Source organism: Benincasa hispida, chromosome 10 (assembly GCF_009727055.1).
Source record: "Benincasa hispida cultivar B227 chromosome 10, ASM972705v1, whole genome shotgun sequence".
NCBI classification, from domain to species: Eukaryota; Viridiplantae; Streptophyta; class Magnoliopsida; order Cucurbitales; family Cucurbitaceae; genus Benincasa; species Benincasa hispida.
The window spans coordinates 55,250,767-55,269,301 of record NC_052358.1 but is presented as its reverse complement, the minus strand read 5'-3'; the positions used below and the strand labels follow the sequence as shown (position 1 = coordinate 55,269,301).

General features: G+C 36.6%; 1 protein-coding gene across 2 annotated transcripts in view; it reads right to left on the bottom strand.

Moving 5' to 3' along the window:
• The window catches only part of LOC120088266, a 31,274-nt gene that overhangs the window by 2,950 nt on the left and 9,789 nt on the right, over positions 1–18,535 (bottom strand). For both annotated transcript variants that reach the window (XM_039045420.1, XM_039045421.1), the window contains 15 exons: positions 16,989–17,149; positions 16,321–16,445; positions 16,148–16,247; positions 10,448–10,544; positions 8,817–8,868; positions 8,463–8,564; positions 8,225–8,371; positions 7,950–8,112; positions 7,479–7,709; positions 7,222–7,376; positions 1,625–1,753; positions 1,143–1,260; positions 782–977; positions 493–604; positions 222–376 (listed from right to left, as the gene is read on the bottom strand). In XM_039045420.1, coding sequence (XP_038901348.1) covers positions 222–376; positions 493–604; positions 782–977; positions 1,143–1,260; positions 1,625–1,753; positions 7,222–7,376; positions 7,479–7,709; positions 7,950–8,112; positions 8,225–8,371; positions 8,463–8,564; positions 8,817–8,868; positions 10,448–10,544; positions 16,148–16,247; positions 16,321–16,445; positions 16,989–17,149 — 2,043 coding nt within the window. The remainder of the gene's footprint in view (positions 1–221; positions 377–492; positions 605–781; positions 978–1,142; positions 1,261–1,624; positions 1,754–7,221; positions 7,377–7,478; positions 7,710–7,949; positions 8,113–8,224; positions 8,372–8,462; positions 8,565–8,816; positions 8,869–10,447; positions 10,545–16,147; positions 16,248–16,320; positions 16,446–16,988; positions 17,150–18,535) is intronic.

Below are 18,535 nucleotides of genomic sequence, written 5' to 3'. Positions count from 1 at the left end.
CTAGATTTTTTTAAGAAGCATTTAAAGCAGCATATGACCAAAAGCGACCAAGCCCTCCCAGTAAGAAAATTAATTCAAACAATAGGATAAATATGAAAATCAAAAGGGAGGAATGCCAAAGCACACTCAGTACTAAGAAACAATGAATTTTGAGGTATTGAATCGATATTGAAGATCACAACAAAGAAAACCAAAAGGGAAGTGTGATCTTATCTGCATACTTTATACATGCGTAACCCAACTGCCGAAACCGATGGAACAAATGAGAGGTTGGAGGGCATCTTGGGTAATCTCTAGATCGTAAGAATTCATCCTTTAAAACAGATAAAGCAGTAGAAAAACGAAGAGCTTTAATAGCATATATACCCCGCAACACCTGAATTCATTGAGCAACAGATGGAGAGAGAGATTTCAATTAATAATAAAAATAATTAAAAGAGACAGGTTTGGAAAGTACAATAGGGTGAGAGCACAACATTATCCATCACTCACCTGCGTAAACTGTGGACCAGCTTGGGACAAGGACACTGCAAGGTCTCCACAGACAGGAGGACCACCAGCTAAAATATCAAGAGACCTTGGAGTGATACGCAAGCTGTCAAATCTTCATGGAGTAACATTACAAGTCAGGTTTCATAACTTCAGATGAATTCAACACAGATAAGATAATAAAAGATCCATTAGAAAAAACATAGTGCTTATAAGATCTTATTAAGGATCCAAACCAAGAAGACTGCATATTCCGCAAAACTAAAAAATCTGCAGCTGCAAAGAAGAAAACCTTGATGTGATTTGATATAATATTTCTGAAAGATCAAGCTTCTGCTCAAATCGTTGTTGCATTGTAGCAAAACCAATAAGAAGAGGTTCAAGAAGTCCAACAAGACAACTCCTTATCTCCACGCCCTTCTTCTGTCTGGGATTTATCTCTGTTGGATTTGCAAGCAATAAGCGATCATTCAAAGCACCGACAAGAACTGCACGGAAGTAGCACCTTTCTGGTCAGACATATATAAGAAAAATACAATATTTCTGGTTATGTCATAAATCATAGATAAATACATTATACATTATAAATACAGTAAATGGAAGAAATATACAGTCGGAAGAAAGAAAATCAACGCCTAGATTGTGAAACGCACCTGCATAAGGCATACTGATTGAAAGAATGGTCCTCACCTTTCCATCCCAGCCAAGCACACTAATCGCTGTTGCTGTAGAAAAAACGAGTGCAGGTCCAATCCACAGCAGGGATCGATAGTGCACATTAGTTAAGTGTTTCAACAAGCTTTTGATCAGAAAAGGTCGCAATTTGTGGACAAAGTTCTAAGCGTTATAAAAAGCCTAACTCCTGTTTCCAGAATATAACGGAGTACTGGTTAGTATTATTTATAATGGTACACATTTCCTAAGAGTTGCAGAACTGAGTTAAATACAAGCTGCCCTTCAACATTATTTTCCCACTAATTATCAAACTTTTAACTTAGTTTTAAATTATACAGCTCGCCAAAAACAGGTTTGATATATTCCCAAAACAAAAAATAAAAATGAACTCAGATGTACAATTTTGTCTTTATCCTAATAGGTAAACAAAGAAAAGCTAATCAACTAATGTCAAGGATATTGAAGGAATTCCTTTATCAAATTTTGCATAACTCCTTGCCAGTATATCAAGATCAGCTGAAACCATAAGCACTCTCTGGGTGGTTAGTACTCCAGCAACAAGCCCTCTAAGAGTTTCTTGCCAGTGAACCTGCAAAAGCAAAATGGTTGATTTTTCCATGAACATCCTAAAAATGATTGGTCCCCAGAAGAATAAATTTTTCAAAAGTTGATTGCTCATTAGAAGATAATAAACCTCGTGACAAAATATATATCAAACAAATTCATTTAACTAATATTTTTTTAGTTAAATTTTAGTGTGGGGGGGAGAGCCCTCACAGCCCAGGCACAACGATGCAATTATCAGGTGTGGTAGTATATGTTATAACTGTTACTTTAGCACACTCAGTTTATTAGCTAATTTGTAATCTTTTAATTATTCTATATAGTATAGAATTTTTCCTTAAATATTCTTTTTTTTTTTTAAATAGAAACAGCTGTTTTCATTGAAAAAGATGATAATACAAGGGCATACAAAAAATCAAACCCACAACAACCTCTCTAAAGAGAGAGTTTCCAACTATGTAAAAATGCATCCTATCAAAATATAAATCTCATGTGAATAGATAATACATGTATATAATATTTTTTAAAAAAACAAGAAACAACTTCTCAATGATATAATGAAAAAGATTAAATGTTTAGGAGATATAAACTCGCACAAGGAGTTAAAAAGGAAAGATCCTATCTACAAACACAACCAAATAGAGAGAAAATTTTAAACAACTTCGACCTACAAGCCTGCTTCAGCTGCTGAAAAAACAAAAGCCACTACAAAACTACGAAAGAAACCCAAAAAAAAGACCACCAACCAACAAAAGACCAACAAAGAGTAAACTGAAAACTGTTTAATGATGCACAAACTAAAAATCTCAAAAATACTTTTGATGAACTAATGCCAAGAAACTTGAAAAAAAAAATAATAAATAAAAATAAAAATAAACACCCTTCTCCTAACACTCTACAATCTTCCAACAAGAGAACGACACTGAGTCTAAGTAATATTAAACCGCCACCAGGTAAGACTTCCAAAACTAGTGAACAAGCAACCAGCTACCCTTTATAAAGCACCTCCAAAGAAAGAACACCCACAATCTCTAATATTTGAAGCAAAAATCAAACTTTCATTAGCAAAACAAGTTGCCTCAACTCCTTAGAACTTTACGAGAGGGGAGAGAGGGTGAATTTCTTTGAGTTGTAAACCACAAGCCTTAATTAAAGATGAAAACCTTGAAGGAACTGAGGAAGGAATAATAACTGGCAACAAAGGTTAAGAAGCCACAATCAAATTATCTTGGACATCATCCTGAAGTAACGTCTCAAAAGCATCAACAAATGAGTCCAGAAGATCAGGCTCTTCAAACACTCTTTCTTCCAAAAATGCTTCAGACTCCACTCTATTCAAACTAATTTCAAAATCTCCACCGGAATCAAAAGAATGAATATGCAAGGGATACGTTCTGTACATTGTCTTTAATTAAATTAACATTAGATCCAGAAGGAGAAAGAGAGGAACAAAGTGCATGTTGCACGTTGGTGTATAGGTATATAATGTAATGTACCTAATCTTTCGTTTTTTTTTTTAACACTTCAAATCCTGAATTTTTGGAGCTCCTAATGCTTCAAAAGTGATGGTAAAGTCTCCAAGATTTAAATCTTTTATATACTCATTGAAGCTGGGATAAAACCACATTCGTTTCAACTTGAATAATAGCTGAGGAACAATCCAGACAATTAAGAGTTTGGGAGGAAATGCTTATCAAACCTCCTAAATTGTTGCCCAATTGCATCAAAAACCAAGCTTTTCCAGTATGCTAGGGGTAAATTCTTGATACGAATCCATCTGCCATAACTATAAACCAAGTCTGGTCTAGAAAAATGCTCTGTCTGACCAAGCAGCCCCTTTCAAATGAAGTTTGCCAAATAACTTCCATCTACTAATATTCTTGAATAAATTTGGATCAATATCAACTTTCAATAGTGCTTTATCATCCATAAATGGATTGATTGAAACTCGAGTCCGAAGCACTCCTCCAAAGCAATCTTGACATCCGACCATGAACAGTGAGCAAGTAATCTAGACACCACGAACAAGGAATTCAAGTTCAAGTTTAAAACTTCTAATTCCTTCTTAACTCAAAATGTTGAATGACTGACATGGGAATGCTTGAAAGTTGAACCACGGAGAACTTCTGTATATTTTTCCTTTTCAAAACAGAATTTGGTTCCACAACATTCCTCTTACTAACCTTAGCCTCATAATCAAACTTTTCCCAGATAATCAAATGTTGCAACTCATCTGCAGATAAGGGAAGCGAAGGGTCTGTTGATACAGAAACTAACCATTTCTTCGAGTTCTTGCCATCTCCATAAGGGAATATTCTTCTTCCCTCCTGTTGAAGGCCATACCGCACACTCCACAACAACTTTCATTATTACAAAACTTTGACAATCGAATAACACTTTGATCAACTCGTTCAAGTCGGACCATTCAATAACCTTTACATGCTGAAATCAAGTCATTGTGCCATAGCCATTGAGAAGAATATCTTCAGACCACTTTTCATATCTTCCACAAAGAAACCGCAACCATCTTGCCACATACAGAAGAAATGATCCAAAATAATGCAACTTTTTACTTCCATAATTCCAGAAAACTCTAGCTAGAAGTAAGAAAGATGAGGAAAATCGGAATTGTTAGGAATGTGGCCGGACGGGAGGAAGAAGAAGGTCGGAGGAAAGGGTAAGAGACTGAAGGGGAAAGGAGAAAGGAGAGAGCTTCTTTTTTGTTGGGGGACTTGCTATGTGGCGGTTTTTTGATGTACCTAATCTAATGACTGGGAGAAAGACAGCGTACTTCCTTTGCTGCCCCTTTCTTATAATGGTATCAAGCATTAGGATTTTATAAGATATTAAAATTTCTACTTCATTCTCCATCTAACAAGGCTTAGAGTTTTAGATCTAGATAACTACTTTAAAGTTGTAGTTTCCTTATCTTTTTTTTTATTATTTTTTTTTTGGGGGGACAAAATAAGACCTTTTCATTGATGAAATGAAAAGAGGCAAAAAATACAATGATACAAAAGAGCAAAATTACAATAACATAGAAACATAGGATCAGTAGGTGCATCCAGATATCTCAACTAGGTTGACACATCTATAGCACCCTCATCACATCCCTATACAAAAGAAGATCTCTAAATTACATCCCTATCCCAAGAGGACCACCACTAATGAATATAAAAAAATGGCTAGTTAGTATTGTTGTCAATTGCTATGATTGAAATAAAATGGTTATGTTTTATTTTACAAGTATTGCTATGGATTAACCAAATAACCAATGATCTACCACAGGATGACACTAGACGTTTACTCTGACTAAGGAACCAGCTCTCTCAAAGTCTTACTAGCCTTCTGTACAAATCTATAGGGGTGTGTTTGGCCAAGGAGTTTGAGAAGTAGGAATTGTGAACTGTACTTTTCGTTTGGCCCAAGGAGTTTGTGGGTCCTACTATTAAAAAAAATCAATTCTATACATTATCAACTGGGTTGGGTCATGGTCATCTTTCCTTAAGGCCCACAAGCTTGAACATATGCATCTCAGTTTGGATATCTTCTTTCAACCAACTCACGAACTTACTTTTAAGGGCTAATTTGGAAACATCCTTCAATGATGTCAATAGTTGCTTAGACCATCGGTAATAGCTAGTAGGTCTATTACAATGTCTCTTGAGTTGGCGTTAGGAATTGGAAGCGTCTGTATTCTTCTTTTGCCGACAAAAATTGCGCCAACAATTGCTTGTGAAATTCGGTCCACATTGTGATCAACGTTTTAGCATCCTCCCATTGGTGCCAATCAAGGACTTCCCCCTTCAAACACAATACCTCTGCATCCAGTTTGTCCTCCACCATCAAACAATTCACAACAAAATACCATTCTACATGATGTGGCCAACTGTAGGGGTCTTCTTCATCTTCTCCCTTGAAAATTGGCACCACTAATTTCCTCAACCACGTGGCGAACAATGGGACTTCATACAATGTGACCGTGTTAGTTGCCTCACTGCATGTGTCGATATATACCTCCTCCCTTGTTTCCACTTCAAGGGGTTGCTTTCCGTTATCGGTTCGAGTTCTCTTTGAGGAATCGAAGCTTCGACCTTCCACTAATGTTCCACCCCTTCTTGACCATTCTTCGAGGCACTATAGCCTTTTTTGCTCAATCATCTGGCTAGCCTCCAAAATGTATGACTAATCTCCTTTCTCACTAGCAAAAACTGATTAGCAATTTTCACATCCACTCCAAGTTGCACTGCTATAACCTTTCGATCAATTCTTTTTTCCATTCCCTATAGGACTGTTTCCAACCTCAAATCAATCCTCTCCTAGTACTCATACGTTTTTGCATTGTTGCTATCATCTCTTACAAGGTTACACTGTTGTCCATCTTTCCTCCAACTAAGAACGATACTCTAATACCAAAATGATAAGTTTTGAATTAGATATTTACTGAATTGGCAAAACCAGAGAGTTTCACTCTGCTGTCCGTCTTTCCTACTTTCTTGCATCTTTCCATACTCTAATACCAAAATGATAAGGTTACACTCGTTTGTCCCTCTTCCCATACTTTCTTGCATCATTGCTATCATCTCTTCCAACATTACACTCCGTTGTCCATCTTTCCTCCACCAAGAACGGTACCCTAATACCAAAATGATAAGTCTCGAATTAGATATTTACTGATTTTGCAAAACCAAGGGTGTTTCAAGAGCTACAAATTTAGCAAATGCAAAAAGATACTCTCCCCCTCACCCTCAAGACCTTAATAAGCCTTCTAATAACAACCCCATACAAAAAACAATAATTACCTGAAACCTAATGGTCCCCACAAAATCACAACACCCGCATTTTCCCCACAAACATCCCTTCACTTTACGTGTTTACCATTCCCAACCATTGCTTTCTCCCATTCTTATGAGTACAACTTTGTAATTCGGGATCTAACCTTTTCCATCATTTTTTTAATGCCAAAAAATTTCCTGAGATGGCCTCTGGGACTTCATTTCTCTTCCTGCTCCTACTTAGTGTCTCAACTGGCGAAATATAATATCTTTATAACTACTCTCTAATTACTCTACGCACCAGTTGGAGAGTTCTTAAATAACTCTATTAACATCGACTTTGTACTTCAATAGCATGTACTCTAATATCTTGTTGCTCTTGTTTTGTTCAGGATGCTTTTCCTCAACTCCTGAAATTGGTTTCAAATTCTTTTTGTGCATTTTTCTTGGTCATTCTCATATTTAAAATGGATTCCAATGCACCCAGTCCTTGTAGGTGTGTCATACTTTTTTTAGGATAACCCTTTTTCTTCATCATCCCCATGTCCAATTTAAATGATATGCCACATGTATGTGTGTACATGTACCATTTAAACAAAATAACTGAAAGTATTCTCCTTTGCTGCCCCTTTCATACTAATACCAAAAGCAGAAAGAAAAATGCTTAGATAATTCCTCACATAACAACAAGTTCTTACTTCTCTTGCACAGTTCTTACCTGAAGTACAATCTCATTTACTCTCAGCTTAATTGACTTTCTCCCCTCACCCTTCGTTGGTATATAGTTACCATCAGCTGTCGAATTTCGATGTCCCTGAACCAGTTTTGCCAAGCCAATCTGGTCCCCATGTGATGAAAACATCAATGTTGATTCTACAAATGCAATGAATTAATCTATCAGCATAATGCAGCATTCGGCACTAATTTAATAGAATAAAACATGAATAGATTAATAGATAATGTGTACACATTTACCTAATGGAGTAGGAAAGATACGATCCACTTCAGTTTCAAATAAAAATGGCATAGGTCCACGGATAGAATTGTTATTAGTATCTGCACTGTGGTTGTCTTCAAGAACTTTTTCATTGTCATTCTCTTGTGAAGTCTTTGCTCCTGGTAGTATATATAAAGCAAGTCCAGTCTTATCGTCATCTAGAATAGCAAACTGATTCTCATTGGGCCCAATAAAAGCAGCATCTCGACCTAAGGACACCAAAAATATAGTGATTCAATTATTTTTTTATAGAAACAACCACTTTCATTAGAAAAAAAAAATGAAAGGATACAAGCACAGACATACAAAAAACCAAGCCCACAAAAAGAAGCCCAACTAAGAAGGGACTCCAATTATGCAAAGAATGCCAATTATGTTCCCAATCATGCCTGTGTTTCTCATGAATTTATCATAATGCACTGAAACAAATTGAACATATAAAGGCATACCTTTGACTGTGGTACATTTACTGTTTGCTGTTGGAGAATCAGTATTTTCCCAATAGAGTACAACTTCATTTGTGGCCCCACTAAACTCATAAGTTACAAGAAATAGACGCTGCTTTGTACTATGAACAATGAACTTCGGATGAAATTCAACATTCCCTGGAATCTACAAGATAAAATTTTTCTCAATATTAAAAGCCTTCAGCAAACCACCTTTTGATTTGGATAAAATGAAGACTACGTAATAATGATTGAGAATACATTAGTCAAAATATTACCGATGTATAAAGTTTCTTATAGATGCTATCCGAACCGGAGCATAGATTATATGCCATGAGGTTTTGACCATCTACATAAAAAGCCCTAACAGGATAATGAAGAACTCGGTTTTCTTTACTGAAGAAATTCAACTCCAAATGAAAGGGCTGTCATTTTATACAATAATGTTAGACATCCCACAAAACACAATATAAATGAAAATCCTTACAATACAAGCATTGCACTGGAAAAAAATACCTGACAAACTGGAACATCCTTCAAATGATGTTTAGAATCTAAAATTGTGATGATAGGTAACCGAGAAATAGGAGCATTTTTTGCATGGCCTTCCATAAAATGCTAGAAAATAATACAAGAAAGATATAATAGTTCTTTAAATACAAGGAAAAATAAACAGAAGAGTTGAATTGAAAAACATATCAATTCTGAAGAGGACATACAAAATTCCAAGATTTTGGATAAAAAAAACCCTCATCAGAGACCTTTACACTTTCTAGAACAAACTTTCACATTTAACTTAAACTTAAAAGTTGCAGATAGAAACCAAAATCTCTATAACATGTAAAACCCACAAATAAGGATGTAACCTACACTGTGGAGGAAAGCCTTCCGAGCAATGTCTGATATAGTAAGTGAACTATGGCTGCCCAAAATGGAAAATAAAATAATCAGAAAGTTATTCAAGAATCCTCAGTTCAAAATAACTTTGAGTATCAAAAGTTTGACCAACTTTGGTTACTAACTTGGGTTTCTGTTTCCTATAAAAGAGAAACAAAAAAAAAATAACTTTGACCAAAAAAGATAAACGTTGGATAAACCCAAAAAGGTCATAAGTATAGAAATACCACAAGTGTTAAGTTTTATTCTCCTTCTTCTCCTTCTCCTTCTTCCTCTTCTTTTTCCTTTTCTTTTCTTTTCTTTTCTTTTCTTTTCTTTTCTTTTTTTCTTTTTTTCTTTTTTTTTCTTTTTTTTTTTTTGGTTTATTTCATTGAGGAATGGGATTACAAAAAGGAGAAAACCCATCCACTTATAGTAGATTACAAAAATGATCTCCAAGAAGTAACCACTAGTGTTAACTTTAAGCCATGCAAACACTCAAAAAAGAGGGATGAAATGAAGAAAAATTCTCTCTTCAGATTTTGATGGGTTCTTGTTTGGCAAGTAGTTCATAGATTTTGTGGTATAATGCAGTTGAAGCTCTTCTTTCTGAGATTTGGTTTGAAAGAAATCAGCAGGTTTTTCATGAAAAATCCCTTTCTTGGTCTATTTGTTTGGATTCAGCTCATTTTCTTGCCTCCTCATGGTATTCGCATTTTAAGGTTTTCTCTAATTATTCTCTACAAGATATTTGTTTGAACTAGAACGCCTTCATATTTTCAGTTTAACTAGTGGGTAGTGTGTTTCAGTCCAATTACTGGAGGTTAGCATGCATGAGAAGGTTCTGATTGAGAAAGTTAATGTTGCTCCTTTGCTTTTTGGCTCTTTTCAGTTTAAGTTGCTTTCTTTTTGGTGGTTTCTTTTAACAAGAATGATCTTGCATACTGAAGATGGGCATTTTCTTTTATTTTTTGACTTTCATCAAAGGTTTCTTGATGTTCTTTTCTTCTTGGCAGCATCTTGATGCAGCTCTTGCAGCTTGATGAGAGCAGTTTTTGTTGCTTCGGCTCTTTGGCTTGTCAAGATCTTCTAAGCCGTTCTGCTCTGTTCTTCCTCTTTTTTCTGGCTCTTCTAATACTTTTTTTTTTTTTGTACTCCTTCCTTGAACATTTTTCTTTATTTTCATCTAGCTTCTTGTTAAAAAAAGGCATGCAAACATTAATGAAGGAAAGAACTCAACAACTATTTGAGACTTCTTTTAATCTAGCTTCCCCCAATAAATTTTTATAAACACACAGGGGAGGAAGAGAGAGAGAGTATTTATTATTTTAAAAATGACCACTAAGGTACTGTGCCATACCTATCCATTTAATCAATGAAAATGTAATGGTACCTTGAAGTACCCTTCACCAACTCTTCACCACTTGAGTTCCCCTTTCATTAATAAAAACCTGGTTCTTAATTATAACCTAACAGATTTTTAAAAATCCAATTCAAATGTTTACGTTCAGCTTCAAGATAGATCAAGATCAAAGACCCAAAAAGAGAAAAGAAAAAAAAACAAGTAAAGTAGATCCTAGCCTTTTCCCCTTTTTTTCAATCAAGTACAAAAGGCACAGGCTCACCCTTTCAGATGATGTTCTTGCAGCTGCGCTTGAAGTTGATGATCAGCCAATATTCCAGACGCACCCAAGGATGAAAGCTTTTCTTTCAAAACAGATGCTGTAATAACGTAACAACAGGTTGGACATAAAGTTTAAGAAGATGGCACACTTACAAAAAGAAGAAAGCTTCTATGTTTTTCTGCATCATCAAATTGTGTGCACGTGACAAAAAGCAATCTTACATCAATTAGAAAATGTGTGCTTATCATTTCGTTAAGCTATTTTTGGATCTCCGAATAGGAAGTACCACAGTAAACTAGTCACATGTGAGGCCCCTGATTACCATTCAGAATGAAAAGGGGTAAAAGGAAGATACACCCTCGACATGTTAGTTAAGAGAATAAGTTCTAAGGTGGGGGCCAGGAGTACGTAGACAGAATGTAGAATCTGTATAAAGGGGATGGTAGTACATGTTATGAGGTCAGGTATTTTGTGTGTTTCAGTGTTCTTTTTATAATAATCAATTCATTGATGTATGAAATAATCAAAAGGATATATATATAGATAGATAGATAGATAGATAGATATAGATATTTAAAAAAAGAAAAAGGAAAAAAAATCCCTATCAAAGGGAGTACAAAAGATAGGACCAATTTGCAACAATAAAATCTAAGTTGTGATCTTTGAGGGATTGATAATCTTTACACCAAAACAGAGCAATAAAAATAGAAGATTCAAGAATTCCTTGGTTGTCTTCGTTCTGGTTTTGAAAATGTGATCGTTCCTCTCTTCCCAAATCTTCGACTAAACCGCACAAGTGAAGCCAATCCATAAGTTAGCATTGTGACCCTTGAACAAGTGGTCCAAAAACATTAAACTGATCCAGTTCATAGTGTCGTGTGGGGGAGCCAAGTGCCATCTAAAAGCACTGAAAATGTATGTCCATATAGCATGAGAAAATTCAGCAGTGTATGAAGAGGTGGTTTACTGATCCAGAGCTATCCTGACAAAGGCAACACCAAGATGGAGAGAGAAATCCACGTCCATCTTGCTTGTAGTCGATCCATGGTACTGAGGCAAGAGTAACAAATTTCCCATAAGAGGAATTTAATCCTTTTTAAGGCAATGAAATTTTCATAACTTTTTGAAAATAACACTTCCACCAATTGAGTGGTTTTGATGATATAGGTGTGACAATAATGATCTAGATGAGAAAAATCCATTAAATACCAGCTTCCAAACCAAAACCAAGGATGGTTGGTGAGCAATAGACCCGGCAAGAGGTTTGTGGAAATAGCCCACTCTTCGATCTCTACATCCTTTAGGTGCCTTCTAAAGTTCAATCCCCAAGAAGAACAAAGTGGATTCCATAATTCAGCAATAGATGCATCTTTAGAATTTGCAAGGGCAAACAGTCTGGGGAAAACCTGGCAAAGAGGTTCCAACCCATACCAAACGTGATGCAAGTGTAGCCCCGCATCAAAACGCCTTTCCAAAAGTGGAGGAGCCATTCCCGATCTTGCTTCATAATATGAGTCCATGGACTTTTCTACTAGAGCTAGCCAAATGGCCAAATGGTTTAAGGTCAAAATGATGGGAACCATATTTTGCTTTGATGATCTCTCCAAAATGCTCCCTTTTCCATTTGATAGTGACAAAGCCACTTAGCACGTAGGGATTTGTTTCTCTGTCTAATATCACAAATGTCAAGGCCACCCTCCTCCAATGGTTGTGCGAAAACATGCCATCTAGGGAGGTTAGAGATATTGCTATCCCAATTCCCACACCAAAGAAAATTTTGAAACCATTTGTCAATAATAGCGGAAACTTTGGATGGAATTTGAAAGAGTGATAACTAGTAGATGGGTAGGTTCAAAAGTGTCAGTCTTTAGAAGAGTGAAGAGTCGATCTTCCTCCTTTTGAGAGAAAGTCATGCTGCAATGAGTATAGTATCTTGTCGATCTTGTCCATAATGGACTGCAAACATGAGATAGAGTTAGGCTTAACAAATGGAGGGAGCCCTAAATATTCGGCAGGCCAAGAACCCATCCTACAGTCAAACCTCCTAGCAATGTTTTCAACCCATGAACAATCCCAGTTGATGCCCAAAAATTCATAATTTTGTCAGTTAATATTCAGCCCAGATGCATCTTCAAAAAGACCCGACCATATTGAAGACATTTTCTATATCCTCCTCCTTTTTGATGAGAAGAGAATGGTGTCATCTGCAAATAAAAGATGATTAACATGAATCGAACCATCGCTAGTGGAGTAACCTTTGATAAAACCAAAGTCTACCACCGATCTTATGATTCTACTAAGAGAGTCATTCACAATGATAAAAAGAAAAGGGAACAATGATTCTACTAAGAGAGTCCATGACAATTTACCCCTCGGTCTACCACTGATAATAATAGAGAAACTCATGGAAGAGATGCAACCTCTAATCCAAAGCCTCCATAATGCATTAGAGAGCTTTGAATTTACCCCTTGATTTACCAGGGATAGCCATAATGCAAATCCCACATTCCTGAAACCATGGAACCAGATGGGTCATTGGGTTGAGAGAAGTAGTAGCCGGGGAAAAAGGGAGGATGAAATCAAAGCAAGGTGCATCAATGGGCTCGGGCAAGGTGGATAACTGTGGGAATCAGGAGATTTGGTATGAGACTAGAGAAGTAGTGCTCTGTTACAGCATTAGATGGCAAAGGAATGATGGATGTAGCAATTTTTGTTCCAGAGCTAAAGGTGGTTGGTTTGTGGTTTATGATAATATTTTTGGATGATTTTGGGGGCAAGTAAAAGCAATGGTTTTGGGGAAGAATGATTTTCAAAAAAAGAAGAGGAAGGTTGGGGGAAAACAGAAGAAGTAATGGGTAACGTGGGCGAGAGAAAGATTGGGTGGATGGGCTTGTTGGTTGAGTGGTGGGGGCCCACATTTGATGTGACCAAAGTTGGAGAAGTGTATGAATAATTACAAGAGGCGGGTTTTGTAGTATTGTCTGTATGTGGTAGGTCTATTGATTGCTCAAAAAAGCTCTGTGGTTCAAACATGGGAACGACTCCATGATACGATTTCTGGCTTGATATTAAAATGAAAAAAACTCTTTTTGGGTCTGATTGGGCTCCGTGCTAGAGATCATTGGTGACTTAGCTAGTTTTCCATGAACGTTGGCAATAACTAGAGTAAGATAGTCTTCTTCAGAAAAGGGAGCAATAATGACCCAAAAAAAGAAGAAAAAGAAAAAAAAAACCTCTATCGATGAGGATGATGGGAGGTCGATTTTTGCCGCGGTGGAGTTATTCAAACCTTCAGGTTAATTTCCATTAAATCCATCGTATTAAGGGTCTTCTTTGCAACTTCCAAAAACCACCACATGCATCTCCAATCACAGTCTTCTTCAGAAAAGGGAGCAATAATGACCAAAAAAAGAAGAAAGAAAAAAAAAACCTCTATCGATGAGGATGATGGGAGGTCGATTTTTGCCGCAGTGGAGTTATTCGAACCTTCAGGTTAATTTCCATTAAATCCATCGTATTAAGGGTCTTCTTTGCAACTTCCAAAAACCACCACATGCATCTCCAATCACTTGAAAGTGTCCATGTTCCATTTATCCATAGGTATGTGACGAATCTTTATCCATCCTCCATATGAGGGGACCATTTGGTCTTTGTAAAATTCCTCATGAGTCATGGAGAATACTGAAGGTTGAAGGCATCAACCTTCTACCATCCCCTGTATGAGCCAAGGATTTTTACTTAATCACTGTTTTTGCATCACATAATGGCCTTGTTAGGCTAAAAGGGAACAATCAAGTAGTAGACTGTAACGTTGGCTTGGATTGCTCTTAGGATCTTAAACCAATGACCAAGGAAGTTCTATCTTTTGAGCACAATGATGGTAGAGACACCAAAGGGTACAAGGGTTTGAGGATAACTTGTATATGGAGGTTTGGAAGTAATGACGGAAGAATTTCGAATGAATGTGCTCTTTTCTATCAGCTGCCAAGCTTTGACAAAGCCTCTGTTGGATGAGAGTGTTAGGTACTTAAGCACCATAGGCTATTGAGGTGGGGAGTCAAGTCAGTTAAATACCACATTGGTCGTCCCATTCTAACCAATGTGGGCCAAAAGAGCCCATACTACCTTGGTTCCTAACAATACCCCATCCCCAAACAGCCAACGTCTCCAACGGTACTTCACTCGACCACACCCAGTCAGAACCCTCCGTCAGTTCCACTCCGGAACGTCAACAACCTAGCTCTTATACCATTGTTAGGTACTTGAGCACCTTGGAGACTGTCTCTTATACACATCTAGATGTGTATAAGAGACAGTCTTATACCATTGTTAGGTACTTGAGCACCTTGGAGAACCACACCCCAAAAGCCAGCTATTGAGGTGGGAGAGCCAAACCATTTAAGTACCACATTGCTCATCCCATTCTAATCAATGTGGGACAAAGGTAACCCATACTACCTTGGTTCCTAACAGAATTGGCCTTGAGAATAACTTCCTTAAAACATGGTTGTTGGCCTCATTAATGGAGGTTGTGGGGTCGGAGTTGTAAAACTAGAAAACCCAATAATAGCTTGCCAGCCTTTCCCTTCCCTATCTTCGCCAGAAGGAATCAGGATACGATTTTTACCTCCATTATAATCAAGTTACACCAGCTCAACAGAGAATCCTTTTGTTTGATAGCTTCTCTATCCAAATGATTTGGTCGTCAACCCTATGTTCTTTGAAAAACTTATGCTTCAGTGGTGCCATGAGAAGCAACTTGAAGACTTCATTGATCCAACGAAGAGTGCTATTGTTGATAGAAAGCTCCAACGAAGAGTGCTCCAGTGAACCTATATGGAGAAGGTTTTTTCATGAGAAAATTTTGTAATTCGAACACAAGAGCCATGAAAAGATTGATCAATCTCTACCAAGAGGGTTCTCTTTTCTGCCATGATGGGTTTGATCGGTAGAGGTTGAGTCATGGTGGCGAGCGGCTGAGAAGTCAATGGTAGAAAACAATGTTGAGGATCAGGAGGGGCGGGTAGAGAACATGGCAAGAGGAGAGTTTTACTTTTTCTTCCTGATCACTAATAATTATGTGTGTTTCAGTGTTATAGGGAAGAGATTACCAACCCTCTCTAATAGGCTGGGTATCAATAAATAGTAAGGAAGAAACCATGCATAATATCAACCTAACAACTTACCTAAATGAGGTTTTAGCTAGTACCCCTATTATTTCCTATGCCAACCCCCCACCCCAACACACACACAACTGAAGGGGGAAAATAGTTCGACCATGAGATGAATTAGAGATCTACAAATCATTGGAAAGTTCAAATAGGCAATCATTAGGAAGCCTTTCAAGAGTACGATAAGGATAAACCTTTTTTTTGAATGAGAGACGCAATGCATTTTACAGAAGATATGAAATTACAAAAAGAAAAATGGGGGGAAAATAGGTAAACCCAAGCCAAGTGGAACATTTTTTTTCTTTTTGTAAAAGGAAACGAGCCTCTTTATTAAGATAATAAAATGAGACAGTACGGAGTACGTAATAATATAAAGAAGAGACAAAAAAGCTAAAGCCAATGGATCAGTAAATGCACCCGAACATCTCAACTAGGTTGACACCCCTTAGCATTCTCATCATGTGAAAGGAGGATAAAATTTACACTACGAATATGGCCTAAAAGTCTACTCGGTAAGAAGTGCAATTACCAGAAGATCCTCTTGCACTTTGCAGAACTGCAAATAGTTGCTTTCGTCCTTCCCTTGTGTATGCAGCCCTGTTTTTTACAGTATCAGCACCTGACGTGTTCTGACAACCAAAAATGTGAATCTTTCTGAAAAATAACAAACAATTTAGATTCTATAACATTGATTCACTTAACTGCAAACAGCAACGCAGCTAAATTGAGTTTAGGGTGAACTTGTAATCCTTTGATCCTAGGTAGGGGATAAACTGCTTCTCCACCCTGCTGAGAAAGGATGCGAGGTATATCGATTGATTCAATCACTGCCAAAACATAAATAAAGAAGAAAATTAAAACAATTAGTACAACGAAAACATAAATGGAATGATTTTGTCTTGATTTGGTTGCCTTAATATTTCCTTGTTATTTTCATTTCTGCTTTCTTCTCTCCCAATGGGATTTTTTTTTTTTTTTTTTTTTTACCAATTTTCGTTTCTATTTATTGATCAATGAAAATTTTGTTTCTTGTTCAAAAACTGGAAGATCACTAATACTTTGGACAAAAAACACGATAGAAGAAGAAGACGAAGATAATAAAAGTAAAGAAATGATTGTCACAATCAAAACAATAAATCTCAATGCATGAAGGCAAAATGAACAAATCATAAGCCATTTAAATTCCCCAAAGGGAAGAAGTAAAGAAAATGGAAACGAGTCTTTTCATTAATTAATAAATGAAATGAGACTAATGCTCAAAGTTCAAATGGAAAGAAAACTCCAACAAAGAATCAATATCCGTTTAACACATTAACAAAATTTATATCCTAATGATAGATATGTGATCAAATTATTCGATAACACCTCACCTGCAGGCTCAAAAAAATTTGCTTGCATGGGAGGTCTATTTGGATTCAGAATGACTCGCGTTTTCCAAACTTGGAGGTTTCCATCCTTGGAAAGACTTACAAGTAACCGCAGCATTGGTAACCAAGCAACTGAAATAATTGGCTGAGAACCTACTTGCGTACTGAAATTTCAGTGAAAAAGAAGACTATTACGATATTTTCCAACTTTTAGAAGGTAACTACGTAAAATGATTAATGCAATAAATGACATCTACCCTTCATGAGACTAGAAAAAATCCCAATAGATCCAGCGTTTCAACCACAGACGAACATTCAAAAAACTGTGGTCTGAGGGCTAGTTGAGACTCTAGCTAAAGAAGGCTAGATAAAGTAACAACTTCATTCATAAAACATGGAAAATTAAAAGTAGCTTCTCCCCAAAAAAATCAAGCAGAGCTATATACACATAAAACTACACAAACACATACTATTATTTGGGAGTTCGTATATTAACAGTATTTTCTGTACCAATCTTCTCCTCAAAACATCATGTAGGATAGGATATCTTTTTAATTTCTTTGTTACTTTGAGCCTCTTTTCATTTCTTCTATGTAGAGTTTCACTTCTTGTTAAAAAAATAAAAAAAAAATCATCTCTTTCCTAATTTGTGGCAAGGATATATTTTCCTCAAAACATCATGTAGGATATCTTTTTGACGTCTCTGTTAGTGTTTTCTTTGAGCTAAAAGTAAAATTTCAATTTCTTGTTAAAAGAAATTATATCTTTTTGTGTTTTCCCTAATTTGTGGCAAGTAAAACTTGCAAACAACTCCAAGAAAGGCCTTATCATGGTCAAAATGTTCAGCCCCACCTTCTCAATGCACATCCCTTCCAAGCTTTTCCCTGAAGAAATTTAAATGTAATCATCATGCGTTCAATAACTTTACAGTCTGTCAGGGAGTACTACGAGAACTTCTTTCATCACTAGTACTTAAGCCACACATGCCCCATGAAACCCTCCAAAAAAGAATCAGAAAGTTCTTTAAATTACGAGATGCAGAGATGAGCAATCTTGTGTTCAAACCCCAGAGTAATGCTTAATGGTAGAACCAATCTGCTGAGGAAATTAGATCCAACAACGATTCAGGTTAGATATTCAGAGAATTAGAACCTTAACAATCAATGTTCATTAAAGATAACAAACTCCTTCCGGATCACGTAATATTATAACTACTTAAGAGTTGGGTCACGGGGGAGGGGGGTGTTCGGCCCACTGGGTGGAATTAATAAATTGGGGTTAATATGTTGAAGTTAGAACCATCATGGGTTGGCCTGATGGTAAAAAAGGTAGACATAGTTTCAATAAATGGCTAAAAGGTCAAGGGTTCAATCCATGGTAGCCACCTACCTAGGAATTAATTTCCTACGAGTTTCTTTGATACCAAAATGTTGTAGGGTCAGGCAGATTGTCCAGTGAGTTAGTTGAGGTGCGCATAAGCTGGCTCGGACCACGGATTGAGTTAGTTTTAAAAAAAAAAAAAAAAAAAAAAAAAAAAAAAAAAAAAAAAA